The sequence below is a fragment of the Telmatherina bonti genome, assembly GCF_933228915.1.
Source record: "Telmatherina bonti genome assembly, chromosome: 21".
Classification (NCBI taxonomy): Eukaryota; Metazoa; Chordata; class Actinopteri; order Atheriniformes; family Telmatherinidae; genus Telmatherina; species Telmatherina bonti.
Window position 1 is genome coordinate 27,722,831 of NC_136630.1, and position 15,020 is coordinate 27,737,850.

The 15,020-nt window shown below is 40.3% G+C and overlaps 1 protein-coding gene across 1 annotated transcript in view; it reads left to right on the forward strand.

Moving 5' to 3' along the window:
- The window catches only part of LOC306771474 (CASK interacting protein 2), an 83,888-nt gene that overhangs the window by 20,985 nt on the left and 47,883 nt on the right, over nt 1-15,020 (forward strand). The window contains 2 exon segments of the mRNA XM_079260640.1: nt 8,024-8,075; nt 14,256-14,353. Of these exon segments, the coding sequence (XP_079116766.1) occupies nt 8,024-8,075; nt 14,256-14,353 (150 nt within the window).

The following is a 15,020-nucleotide window of genomic DNA, read 5'->3' on the forward strand; positions in this document are numbered from 1 at the left end:
TCAGAATTTAATTTAATTCCGAATAGAAATTAGCATTAGGAATTAAGTGCTTACATGGTCATTTTTCATCAGTTTAAAGTGGAATTAACTTTTATTCTGAATTAAACAGGAATTAAAACTCCCATGTAAGCGCACGGACTGTGTTTAACCCCCCCCCCCCACAGAAAAGTTGCCATCACCTGCCAGCAGAGATGAAACCGCTGCTGAATTTCAAGCTGATTTACAGATGCAGAGACGCTTTCATAGACAAAAATGAACTTTGGTTGTTGGACAACATTATTTGCTGCTTACTTCGTAGCATGTTGCGTGCAGAAACGAGGTTAAATCCTGTGTTTGTAGCTTTATTAGGATTTCGACTGCTTGAGGAAAGCCGAGCCCCGCCCCCTCTCTCTCCACTGCCGTGGTGGTTTGGTTTGAAGAACTGTGTTTAGCCTCTCAGTAATCAGTGCAGTTGAATAGATGTGTTCCTAGATGAGGCCCTCACCTGACCACAGACCATTTATTGCCAGAGACAGATGATGACCTGAAATTGTTTTCTTTCTTTCCTCCCTGTACTTTGGTCTGGCCCCCGGGCAGCTTCAGCCTTGCAGTTTGGCATGCTCTTCACCTTCTCATGGTGTTTTGGGGGGTTTGTTCCAGCCCAATACTCCAGGTTTACCTTTATCTTTTTGTTAATAAGTAGCCAGACTGGGCGGAGGTGGGTTTGCATTTCACCAAACACAAAGCAGAAGAAGTTGCTGATGAGCAGTGATGATCAACAGCACATTTAGCTGCTGGAGAGAATATTTCTCTTAGAAAGAGCTCTGGTGGTGTTAATGTTAGATCGATTTTATGTTTGCACTGCAGGCAGTAACCAGTTGTTAAATAGAAATGGAAGAAAAGTAAACCGTCCACTGGTGAAAAGTAGAGCTGGTTAAAAAAAAAAAAAAAATCATTAATCTATTTGAATTTATTCAACATTTAATTAAACTACTATCACTTCATAAACTTGGAGATTGATTTCTTTTTTAAGTTTTCAAAAATAATTTCTTTCTGGACACTTGAGTTTAAAAATTCTACATGTAAGGCTGGAAAACTATAAAAAACTTCATAAATAAGGCAGTTAAAGTGTGTTTTGGTGGATTATGTTCACAGGTATGTCATCCATATGCCCAAAATAAATTCTCTCTCCGAGATTATGCCAATTTCATGTTTTTTCATGCAGCATTGGATTACATTCACTTGTAACATTAGCAGCTAATGCTAGAAATATGGGCTTTCATATTAGCAGCTATCAAAAGACATTGGGATCTCACTTTAGCAGCTAACGCTAAGACTGTTAGCTTGAACATTAGCAGCTATAGTGAGGACTGTGGGCTTTGACATTAGCAGCTAATGCTAGGACCAAGGATTCTCACATTAGCAGCTAATGCTAGGACATAGGTCTCTCACATTAGCAGCTAATCCTAGGACTATGGACTTTCATATTAGCAGCTATCGCATAGACATTGGCCTCTCACATTAGCAGCTAACGCTGAGGCCATAAGCTCTCACAGTGACAGCTAACACTAGAACCATGGGATCTCACATTAGCACCTAATGCTAGGACCTTGGGATCTCCCATTTGCAGCTAATGCTAAGACTGTGGGCTCTCATGTTTGCTGCTCACACCAAGACATTGAGCTCTTACATTAGTTGCTAATGCTAAGACAGTGGAATCTAACATTAGCAGCTAATGATAAGACCATGAGCTCTCATGTTAGCAGCTAACGTTAGACCGTGGGCTCTTACATTAGCAGCTAATGCAAAGACCATGGGGGATGCCATGTTTAAACACAGCGTGTTGTGAAAATAATAGGAAGTTACATCCTCAAGTTACTCCAAATAAATCCGATGATAGGCTTCACATGTAACTGAGCTTATTGTTTTATAATATTTGTTTACTGAGAATGTCTATAATAGTCAAGATAAATTGGTGTTACATAAATAAATAAATAAATAGGTAAATAAATGTAAATTAATTGATATTGACGTGGAATGGATTATATCTAAACTGAATCAGGCTGTTGTAAATTGAATTGATTGTACAAATTATGGGACATATGCAGCTCTCATGAAAGGACAAAGCTGTAAATCAGAGAAATAAAGTATTTACTGATTTGTTTTATTGCAATGTTTCTCAATCTTGGCCCTCAGGACCCAGTCATACTACAAAGAACTTGATGAGAAAACTTATAAAATCAGGTGTTGGAATAGTAATCTATCTAGAACATGTAGGGTCAGTGGATCCTGAGGATCTGGACTGAGAAACACTGCTTTAGTGTTTCTAGAACTCAAATGAAGACATCAACACCCCCATCAAACTGTACTGGTAAAGAAAGTACTTAAAAGGAGCCTACAGCTGTCCACTGAACCAGCACATATATGAACAGGACATGTTAAGATACAGCAGAGAAAGTTGTTGTGAGACTGTGTTGTGAAACACATGAACAGTTCTAAAAATGTAATCTTTGGATGACATTTAGCTCTGCAGGAGGTCAAATGTTAATCCAGCTAACAATGACAACAGCTAGATGTTTAGCTGGGTTTGCTGCTTTTCTAGCAGAGCTTTACCAGTGTTGCTGGTTCATAGGATGCTTGTATACAAAGATAAAGTTAAAAGCTGGATTGAATTTATTATGAGAGTTCTCACTCATTGTTAGATCTAACAGTGTGTTCACTAAACTGTCATTTTTGTGTCCAAGACGCTCTTGTCACATTTGCTGCTTGTCGGAAGCGAGTGGCAAACGCAGCGGAAAAGAGAGGGGGGGAAGGCGGAGCTTTCCTTCCGGTCATATTGAAAGATGGTGGATGCAGTAGAGAAAGGGGCATGGTTTTATTTGATAAATAAAGCTAGAAAACATCGTCGTAGGGCGTCTCAGCCCCGTGTCTGGGTTCACCAGATAAATCGTAGGCGTTCTGAGTTTGGTGGAGCTGCGTCCTGATCGCTCTGATTGGTCGACACCCCGCGTCAAGTGGCAAAAGTTCAGATTTTCCATCTCTGGTGTTTGCGGGATGGTCTGCCTTATAAAACTTTTAAAATTTTGGCCACCGCGGCAAACGCTGAAAACACGCCACGAGTAAGCTTGACGCCTCCTTGACGCACCTCCACACAGACTTTACATGGAAACCTGCCGCTCTTGACGCTCAAACCGCGTATGGTGTGAACACACAAACTAAAGTAACACGAATAAAATTTAGAAATTGTAATTAACATTCCATTTTTCTGTCCATATTCTATTGTCTGATTGTAGCAATAAAGAGATAAGAGGAGAATAAAGGCCAAATTTCCTACACTGATATCCTGGCATCATACTATATAAAAAGCTGCCTTTAAACACTAAAGTGAGTCCGTCTCTCCTCTTCTGTTTATGCATTTTTAAAGGACTAGATCCTGATCAAAGACATCTAAAACAAGTTTTGCAGCCATGCAAACCAACACAACCGACCCCTCTGCCAGCTGCAGTCATGTTGAAAGTCAGAAAACAAGCAAACCAGCTTTCTTTGTTCTCTTTTCTTTATTTTTTATTTACATTTCCCAGCTTGTGTTCCAGCTCGGGTTCAGAGCCTTTTGGACTCTCATCTTATCTTAAAGCCTTTTAAAAACTCTTTTGCATGCCTTTTATTTCCCACATCTGGAAAACACAAAAAAAAACCAAAAAAAAAACCTCTTCCCTTCACCTGAACAGAGGAACAGAGGAACAAATTCACGTCGACCTCTTCATGTTTTCTCCTCCACCTTCTCCATTTTCCTCTTGGTATTTCTTCCACTGCTCAACAAACTACATTCATCAACATCAAAGCTTCCTTTCTTCTGTCGGCGATGCTTAAACTGTTGCAGAGGGAGCTTGCTTATGATAAGACTATCACAACACAGCTTTTTATATTCTGTTTTAATGGCACCATAGAGAACAATGGAAGTCCTCCACACTGACAGCTCTGCAGTTCTTTTTGTTGAGTAATTTATGTTTCTGTGGACATCAAGTTCCAGCAGAGAGCAGACCTTGTAATTTTCCTGTCTCTGCAAAAGAGCACAATACCTGAGATTTACAACACATCTGCATATCTGCAGCGACCCCGAAGGCCAAAGCAGGGCCCGCTAATTCATATGATCCTGACGTCAGGAGGAGCCTTCCTCGCTGCTTTTGTGAAGAAAGGGGGAGGAAGGCGGGGTAGAGGAAAGCGTGCTGACAGTTGTGTAGATGCATGGAGACAGTGAACATGTAGGATAGCATGGTGGGCGTGCTATGCAAGGAATGCCGGCTCATGTTGTAACTGGAACTCCTGAAAGGTCCCGTTCTTTCCATGCTGCCGGGGCGGCTTACAGCTCAACGCCCAGCCCCTCTATCTGTCTCATTATCAATCTGACTTTTTGTGCCTTCAGGCTCCTGATTTGACAAATCACCAACAGAAACTGCCCTAAAAGGCTTCCAACTAAACTTCTCTGCACCGCTTCACAAGGCATTAATTGATTTTTGTGTATTCATGCAAAATTTCCTCCATTGTTCACCGTACGGATGTTTTATCTCATCAAACAAAAGCTTTGTTCACTCAAACTTCCTCCTCAAGTCCAGTTGATAAAGATCCAGTAATCCAAGTTAGTTAATACGAAGGATGTCATGATAGAAACTTACTTTGTACGATTATTGTCAAAGAAAAATAACTAGAAAAACACTCGGAAAGTTCAGACCTTCACCAAGCGGCTCATTTTCCACCCGTATTGTGATTTCCATCCTCCTACATTCATTTTATATGTACACACTATTAATGGATGATAAAACCATAACTTGGCATTTGAAATAGCAATTTAATTAATATTTAAATATTTATTTAAAAATGTGTAATTGTGTTATAGTGGCCGTGCGATGGACAAGCGAGCTGTCCAGGGTGTACCTCGCCTTTCGGCCAAAGACTGCAGGGATAGGCTCCGGCTTCACAGACTAAGCGGTTAGGATGATGAATGGATGAATTATGTTATAGTTTTTCTTTAGTAATTTAAACAGTAAAACAAACAACATCAATATATTTACAAACAATATGCTTTGGACATGTCAGTATAATGACATTTTGTATTATTAGCGTTGCTTTAAAATAATGTTTAACAAACAAACAAAGGCAAAAATATAATTTCCTTTGTGAATATCATGATTATTCTGTGTTAATTCATTTTTAAAAACACTATGAATATGTAAAACCAGATAGATACGGCTTACAGGTCTTTGAGTTTTAATAATTTCTACCTTTTCATACCAACATAATATAATAAAAGAAAAGTAATGCTAATTTAATCTAATTTTCCTATTCTTTGTGGAGAATAAATGATGAAGGCCCTTTTAAGTTTCCATACATACGTAGGTGGGGACGTCCATTTCAGTCATCATATGTTACTGAATTCATTCTTTCATGCATCTTTTTTGTTGACATTGCTGTTAAATCAGGTCATCCACTGGTGGGCAGTGAGTTCAGAGTTCACTTCCACGCTCTGACACCGGTTGGTTGCGGTAATACACCACTATAAAGTTGTTTACAACCCTCCATAAGCATCAGAAGACGAAGAAAACCATGAGGATTTTTTGCTCTTCTCTACTGCCTCTGTGATTTCTTTAGATGCTTTTTATTTAGTGGTTTCATCTCCTCCTGTTTCTCTTCTTCTTCTCTGGTTTGTTTGTTTCGCTGGTTGTGTGTCAGCTGTGTCAGATATCTGCTGGTTGCTCCATTTTCTATGTCAAGTGACGGATAGCTAACCCCTTAAAAACGGGCAAAGGATACAGACGGCACTGTCCGTCCATCCATCTGTGTGTCCGTCTTCTGCGTTGAGCATTAATGACCTGAAACCTAAAGTGTTAACTGTGTGCGAGCAGGACCGTTAGGGTTTAATGTAGTTCCTCTTTTCACTGCAGCTTTTTTATCTCATGCTTTACATGCTGGTGAGTCTTCTCCACAATGAAAATAAAAATCTTTAGTTAATATATCAAGTAGATCCATATGATTTTCTTACCTAAATGTATCGACCTTCCATGTTTTTGTTCCAGAAATGTATTTCATCCATTTTTTTCCAAACAAGATGAACAAAAAGGAATTGATAACTTTGAATAAGCTAAAAATAACTTTTTACACGATGAAAAAATTGTATTCAACATACAGTCACACCACCTGACACAGTAAATTTGTACTGGTAGGAAAATCCAAACACAAATTGAACACAAATTAAATACAAATTTTACAAGCAGATGACTAAATTACAGACATAAAAGCCAATTTAGTAGATTATTTGTATACATATTCAGAACAGATAAATAGCAATTATGGGAACATATGATTCAATGAAATGGTCAAATTCATGCATGACATTCATAGATAATAAATTATTAGCCATTAAAAAGTCAATAAATGATCCAATAGTCTGAAAATGAACCACAAATCTAACCTTTAAAACAGCTACATGAGACTTTAGGCACAAAAAAAAAAAAATCCTGAGGAATCAATGACTGTTTTTCTTTCTGTGATGGACTGGCAAGGCAACCCTGTACTGCAGGGATCCCCAATCCTGGTCCTCGAGGACCGGCGTCCTGCAGGTTTTCCAAGTGTCCCCACTGCAACACACCTGATTCAAATCAGTGTGTGTTTAGCCGACATGTGCAGTGCTTGTCTGAGTCTGAGTCAGGACCAGGGGACTGTAACTGAGGACCAGAGGGCCAGGGTTGGGGATCTCTGCTGTAATGTGTACCCTGCCTCCCGCCTGATGACTGCTGGGATAGGCTCCAGCTTCCCTGTGACCCTTAATCGGACTAAAAGGTTAAGAAAACGATGAACCTTCACATTCCCAAGCATATAATCTGACCAAAAATAAAGATACAGACTCAGTCATTCATTATCTCACACATTCATACAAAGAAAAAGCATACAAAACATTACATAAGCAAACTAATATCAGGGTTGGTGTTGTTGGTGAGGAAACCAGATCTTAGGGATCTGTCCACAAAACCCCCCAAAACATGTCTGACTGGGTCTCACATCACAGGCTACCTGGTCAGACAAGTAGAGTCCCTGCAGACCGAGCAGACCACCTCTGCCTATGAGAACAGTCTGCAACATCCATGTAAAATCTGGTCTTTTTGAAGTTTGGTGATGAAACTGTAAGGCGGAGGTCTCTACACAGGCTGCTGCCTCATTCAGGATCATCTCCGCTCCTCAGTTACAGTCACGTGTTCAACTCGTCGACACATCTGCAGTTCGTAGAGACCTGTGACTGATCTGCTTATAACTCTCCTTACTGTTCATACTGTACAACTGGATCTCCTCTCCTTCCTGTCCCTGTCTGGCTCCTCCAAACAAACACACTTATGTGATATTCCACACCTATGTGGGAGAAAACAATGAGGCTAATGGACTGTGATGAATGCCTCTGTATTTAGAAGGCTTGGCAGTCTGGTCCCTGTGTGGGTCTCGGCAGACAATCAGGCCTTCACTGGAGGTCTCTACAGTAGGACGTCAGAGATGGATGCATGTAGATGTGACAGGTTTTTAAGGCGTTTTTGGGGGGTGAGTTTACGATGCCGGAGATCCTGATCGTCTGAATGATTCAGTGAAGAAATGGGACAAACAGCAATATGTCGCTTTCAAGGTGAGTAGAAAATACGCAGCTCAGCCTTGCTGCTTTAAAGTGTGTGTTTTCTCTGAGCATGTTTTCTGGTTGCAAAGAGCTGTGAGGGGGTAAAGCTGCAAATGAGGTGGAATGAGGCATTTCTGCAGGGCAGAATCATGTGTTTATGAATCATTTGTCTGCCACGAGTGTGTCAGAGGCGTTGAGAGAAGGAAGGGAGAGGTCGCAGAAGGTGAGGAAAGCTCTCCATCCTGTCAGGACTGTTAGGTGAAGGCGTGTTGATGAGAGGAAGTAGAGAAAAAAACACAAGAAAGCCTGCGAAAACACACATGATTGAGGTGTTTCTCAGGTGGAATAAAAACATTTATGTCACTCTTTTCTTTCTCTTTCTGTATTTTGCAGAGTTGCTGGGCTCCAACAAAAGACTCAACATCAACTACCAAGATGGAGACGGGTAAGAGGAGTGCACGCATGAACATGTTTGTATGTGTGAGATGAGCATGAAGCTGTAACGGGACGATGCAATTAAAGAGTCGCTTTGTCCTGATGGATGTGCACATTAGATGAGGGTTCAGTCTTAACCGTGACTCACAATCAAAGCACACACAAGTACTGACATATAATGTTCTTCAGGGTTATTATCTCATCCTTGGAGTATGAAATTTGTTGACAACATCTGCTTCTTGTTTGGTTAAGGTAATAAAATGTACTTTTTTGATGGTTTATAATAACTGCTTCTAGAAAAATGTAGGAACAAGTTTGTATTTACTTTGGTTGTAAACAGCAGCTGGTCTGTTTCTGCTGCATACTGGAGAAATTTCAGCCTCTTTAAGCTGAATGTTGCTGTTCTGTTCATCCTGGTATCACAGGCCAACTGGGGATCAACGTTCATCATCATGTGACCCAAAATCACAGTTTCTCACACCAATGATTAAAAATGAGCGGCTGTGAAAACAGTTAATGAGTTCAGTAATGAAAAAAAGGCGAGAGGAGCTGTATGATTATACTGTCACTGAAGAATGATCTGAAGAAGAGAAAATATCCAGCGAGCAGCAGTTGTCTGGACCAGAATGTCTGGTTGATGTCAGAGGAGAATGGACAAACTGGTTGGAGATGATGGAAAGACAACAGGAAGTCCAGTAAGAACTGGTTCCAACCAAGATCTACAGAACATTATCTCTGAACACACAACACATCCAGCCTGGAAGCAGATGGTCTCCAGCAGCAGAAGACCACACCGGGTTCCCTCCTGTCAGTAAGAACAGGAAACTGAGGCTACAATTCACACAGACTCACCAGAACTGGACAATAGAAGATGGAGAAACGTTGCTGGTCTGATGAGTCTCCAGTTCAGCTCCACATTCACATGGTAGGATCAGAATCTGCTGGAAACATCATGACAACATGGATCCATCCTGCCGTCAGGATCAAGGCTTCAGGCTGCTGCTGGTGTGATGGTGGGGGGAGGTTTTCTTGTCCCACTTTGGTCCCCTTAGTACCAGCATGACATGGTTTAACCAGCACAGCCTACCTGAGTCCTGCTGCTGACCATGTCCATCCCTTTATGAGCACAGTGGAGCATCTTCTGATGGAAACTTCCAGCAGGATGATGCACCATGTCACAAAGCTCACATCATCTCCACCATGACGATGAGTTCACTGTCCTCCAACGGCCTCCACAGTCACCAGATCTCAGTCCAACAGAGCAGCTTTGGGATGTGGTGGAACGGGAGATTCTCATCATGATGTGCAGCAACTGTGTGATGCTTCATGTCAACAAGGAGAAAATTTCTGAGGAATGTTTCCAACAGCTTGTTGGATCTCTGACACCAAGAATATAGACAGTTCTGGTACCATGAAGTGGGCCTGATGGAGTGAACATGAAGTGGACATATCAGACTCGTGGATTTATATTAGAATTCTTAGCACTCCTGTCCTGGACCTTGTTTGCTTGTTTGTTTATTTGGTTATATGTTTGTTTCGTGCTGTAATTTAATTGTTATATTACAAAAGTCAATAAATATTTGATTACAAAAAAAAGAATTCTTAGCACTCCATTGTGCTGAGCGGCACCAGGAGACAGTGGAGAAGACAGAACAAGGACCACGAAGGAAAACCTCCATCAGGACCAGAACCAGGAAGAAAAACCAGCATCTGGACTAAAACCAGGAAGGAAACCCTTAATCAGAACAAAAACCACGAAGAAAAACCAGCATCTGGACCAGAACCAGGAAGGGAAACCTCTATTAGAACCAGAACCAGGAAGGAAAATCTCCAGGACCAGAACCAGGACATCAAACCTATGTCAGGACCAGAACCAAGAAGAAAAACCTCCATCAGAACCAGAACCACGAAGAAAACCTCCATTAGACCAGAACCAGGAAGAAAACCTGACTTGCAGCAACAGTTTTCTTGTTTTTTACTCGTCCTTCGTGTCTTTAGATCCTGGTAAAGTATCGGGTTTGTCTAATTGAAAAGGGTCTAACTACGGGCTTCTCAGGCTCACTTTGGGAGGAAAAACAATCAGTTCTGTGTCAATAGAAGTTTAATTGTACACAGAGTTGGACTCCTTTGCTGCTTGCCAAATTTAACCACACATTCACACATACATTTCCAAATTCCCCCACATTGTGTTCAATATATTGATCCTTTTAAATTACTTATAACATTGTAAAAAAGGCAAACATTCCCTCTCTGGGCGCTCAGGGTTGTCTCGGCCTGACTGGAAACGGCTGCATGTGTCTACATGCAGGGTCGGTGCAATTTGTGGGAGGTGACAAATGACAGAGGTGTTGAAATCAGACATGTCCATCCGTGTGGGGGTGGATGGGAGGAAGGGGTTACCTGTGATATATGAGATCAGAGCAGAAGGGAAGAAGAGGGTTGTGAAAGGTGAGCAAACAGTTGGTTGTCGCAGAATCAACACCATATGTGTGTGTGTGTGGGGGGACACACACACACACACACACACACACACTCAGAGTGGCGGTAACAGGTGACATGACATGTGGATGAGGTGTGTCTGGTGGTAGATTGGTGGAAGAAAAGATGAATGGACGGGTGTGTCTGTGTGACGAAGGACCGCAGGCCTAAACAAAGTGACTGAAAAGATAAGCCTTTAAGTTTCTTAGTCAATACTGACTCATTTCTATATATCGTAGCGTCTAACTGGTCTGGCAGAGCGTTACAAAGTGAGCTGGACATGGTTTAGATGGGGTTTACTGGCTCCAGGTGAATCTAGATAACTCAAACATGGTTGGATTCACTGGTCCAGCCGGAAATGTGTTTGCATAAAAGAAGTACAGGTCAAGAAGTGGTTCTAATGGAAAGCATGTTTTTGATATGACTTAAAAGACATGTGTCACATGTTTCTGCTCTAAATGGTTATCAGGATTTTCACGGCATCTTTGTTCCACTCCGTGGCTACCTTCACAGTATATTACGTAATACTCCATTCAGTGTCCATTAACTAGGGCTGTGACAATATGCTTTTGTCTCGATTTGATTCAGATTTTTTGGGTGCCGATTTGATTTAAATTGCGATTCCCACAATTCTTCGTTGTTGCTGATTTTTATAGAATGAAAACAAAAAAAAATGTATGAAACCTTTTTTTTGCTCTTTTTTTTTTTTTTTTTTTTTTTTTTTTTTTATTTCAATGAGGAAAAAACAACCCAGTTGCCAGACCATCATTCTGCTGCTATAATGCCCAAGAAGACAATTAAAAGGTCAATAAAAACAGTAAAAATGACAAATTTTATAATGGATTATTTTTATTTGTTTGGGGAAAAAAATTTTTTTTTTGAATTGTGAAGCAAAAAAATCCCAATTTTCGATTTTTCGATTAGATCTTTCCACCCCTTCCATTAAGTGAGTAAACCAAATTTATATCCACTGTCTTTTACTTGTGTTGAATCATAAGTACATCCAAAATATATCAACATATTTTCATACCATGTTTCATTTGGAAAAGTGTGTTAACAGCAGCCTCCTCTAACCTGGGCTGGAACCGAGCTGCTTGCACTGTGTGTTATGGGGTGGCGGTGAGGGATGGTGAAGGTGTGGACCCAAGTGCAGAGAGGAGGGAAACAGGGATGCCGATTCCAGAAGGTTTAGTCTAGCCAAAGGCACTCAGGGGACTAACAACAACTACAACAAAGTAGCGCAACAAAATGATCCAGCAACCAAGAAATGAAACTGAGGGGTATAAATACACTGGGGAACCAAACAAGAAACAGGTGTACGGAATGAAACTGAAACAGGACCAGGTGAACTCAATGAACAGGAAATCAATAAAGCTAAACAAACAAGGGAACCAAACAGGAAACACTACAAAATAAAACAGGAAACCTTAACTAAGGAAAAACACAAACCACATCATGACACTGTGATGTAGTGTAATGAGCTCAACATACAGATGACGACGTTACTTTCAATCCATTAATTTGCTGTGGAACTTGGGTGATCACTCCATGTCCGTGTAGAATATCGCCCTCTTTTGCGTAGAAATGGACATGTGGGGTTGCGACGTGATGTAAGAAAGTCATTCATTCATTCATTATCCTAACCGCGTAGTCCGATGAAGGGTTGCGGGGCAGCTGGAGCCTATCCCAGCCGTCTTTGGGCGAAAGGCAGGGTACACCCTGGACACGCGGCCAGTCCATCACAGGATGTAAGACAGTTGAAATACATTTCACTTTTGTTGCTGTTGCATGGCACTACAACCAACCAGAGAAGGTTTTAGTGACTAATCAAGTGGAACATGAACTTTTCTGGATCAGCCTCGATGCCCACTGTCAGATGATGATATTCACCAGGATGTTTCCTTGTTTTTACAATAGGATGAACCCAGGGAGTCTTTTTCCTCAGCAGTTAATGGCAAGATTTCTGTCAATTTGGACAAAATCTCTCAATTCTTCTTGATGTTTTATCCGTCACGTACTGCTTTAAAAATGCCTAAATGTTGCAGTATTTTAACCAATCAAATTCCTTGGAGACAAGTGATCTAATAGCACAGCGCTGTCATGTGTCATCCCTCCCGTGTGTCGGGTCCATTACTCTTACGTTTTTTTTTTTTAGGTTTCCCGTCTGTTTTTATGTCCATAAAAACCAAAATGTTTCCTAACACTCGCCTTCAAACCCGTAAATCTAACGCTCAGTAACTATTAGGACTTTCAGTCTGTCCCAAAGTGTCAAGACGGCACGTACAACCTTTGTGTTCTTGCCATGCTTTGCATTTATCAATTTATTGTCATTTAATGTCATTATGAGATTTTTAAAAATTTACAAATCATAGATGCATCATGACGCTTTGCAACACGATGAATCGATGAAGATTAAATCATTGGTGGAGGCTTAAACCTCTTTTTTGTGAGGGATAAAAAAGGGATTTTACATGCATTATTTACAAGTTTCTGAAGGTAAATCCAGGAATTATTTACATGGAGTAGCTACTGTAGAGCTTCCCTGTCTAGTCCGCTGTGGATGTGTGAACCTCAGTCAGGAAAGTAAAACTGCATTTTTTCAGCTGGTGCCAAAAATCTCATGACAACTGAATGACATTAACCTTCTGACTGCCGTTGTTACCTTAACATTGGACATTACCATCAGTTTAAGCACTCTGATTGGTGGAATACTTTAGCAGGAAGTGTCTTCATCATCATTTCCAGGTGATAATAAATGTCTCTTAAGCGTCTAGTCGTGATGGTGATGAAGATGTGATGAATAATGGTGTTATCATTGTGGATTTTAAGATCAGCTAAAGGGTGAAATCCATCCCACTTTACCCCACAGAGTTACACACAACCCTTCCAGAGTCGCGCCAATTCAGCTTTATGTGTAAACTTCATAACAGTTTACTTTATAGACAAATCAATTTAGGACAACTCATGATTAAACTAGTGGAGTTTTAAGGATTAAATGAAATGAAATGAAATGAAATGAAATGAATGAAAAATACTGTATTAATCCCCAAAGGTAAATTCAATAATTTAATTTTTTTTTCAAAATTCAATTAAAATGTGACATAAATGAACATTTCTTTGATTGTTTTCATTAATTTTAATTGAACTTTGTATTGATACTGACATTAATTACTTATATCCTTTGTTTTATTTTTGTATTTATTTTCATCGTTATTAGTTTATGCCTGCATTGATTTTGGTGCCATTTTACATTTTCTTTCTTCCCAAAAGTATTTATTTCTATATTTTATTTTCATCTAACATTTAATTTATTTTTTTCATTCTGAAAAGTCTGTTTTTTTTTAAATACATTTATTTGCTGGCATGTTTTTCCGTATATATTTGTATTTCTGGCAGTTTTGTTCTTCCGTAGAACAAACAGCCATTTCATCTCTAAACTTCTCTAAGCCTCATCTCAACCTCAGGTTTTTAACAAAACGTATCGAGACATTCCTTCTTATCTGTAAAGACGTATGTTATAAATACTTCATGAGTACGTATACACACTGTGACCTCATCTGAAGTCATGATGTTTAACCGATAAAAGTCATAAATTCTCGTTGAGTTTTAAAAATTGCCCACCTGCTGAAAATTCCTCAGTATGATTTATAAACCGTCTCATCTCTGCCCCTCCCGTTTTTTTTCTCCTCTCTATCTGGTTTCGCACCTCCAGCTTCTCAGCGCTGCACCACGCCGCCCTGACGGGCACCACGGAGCTGCTGTCGCTGCTGCTGGAGGCCCAGGCCACGGTGGATATCAAGGACAACAACGGTACCACAAGAACATCACAGCTTCACCAGCTGACATATGTGCGGGGTTAAATCGAGCGTGAACGGCTTTCTGGCTCGTATGGGAGAAAAATCTGGTTCCATTTAAAGTTTGCAGAGAGCAGCGCTCTAGCAGCTCATGTCCCACGCCGCTGAGGTCAGCCCTGGATTCCTGAGGGAACATATTAAACGCTGAATTTAACTTTAAATGCTTCTAGTCTGCTTGCTGGTTTATGGAACTCAGGGTCTCAATCATCCATAACCTCACATGAAGATAAAGCTGGTATTAAAAATGCAAAGGAAAACCTGCAGTGGATGCAGGCAGAATGAACCAAGGTTTTTTTTACACGTTTTCTCTCAACACAATTCTGAAAATCAGCTGCTAAAGTTGAGCTTTTCCCGCTCATTTTAATTACTGCTGAAGAAATGTCACCAATATTCTGCATTAATTCATTTCCCAACACTATAAACATGTCAAACCACATGACAATGCCTTATTTATGTACGACTTATATTTATTTCTGTTGTTTGATGCCATCATAGGAAAATAATATTATACAAAGTAAATTACAGCAAAATCTCCTCTGCTATGCAGAATAAATGAATCCTACTCGGATTTATCTGAGAGAAAACAGATGGAAGTCCATCTACCTGGACTTCAGAGGCTTGGT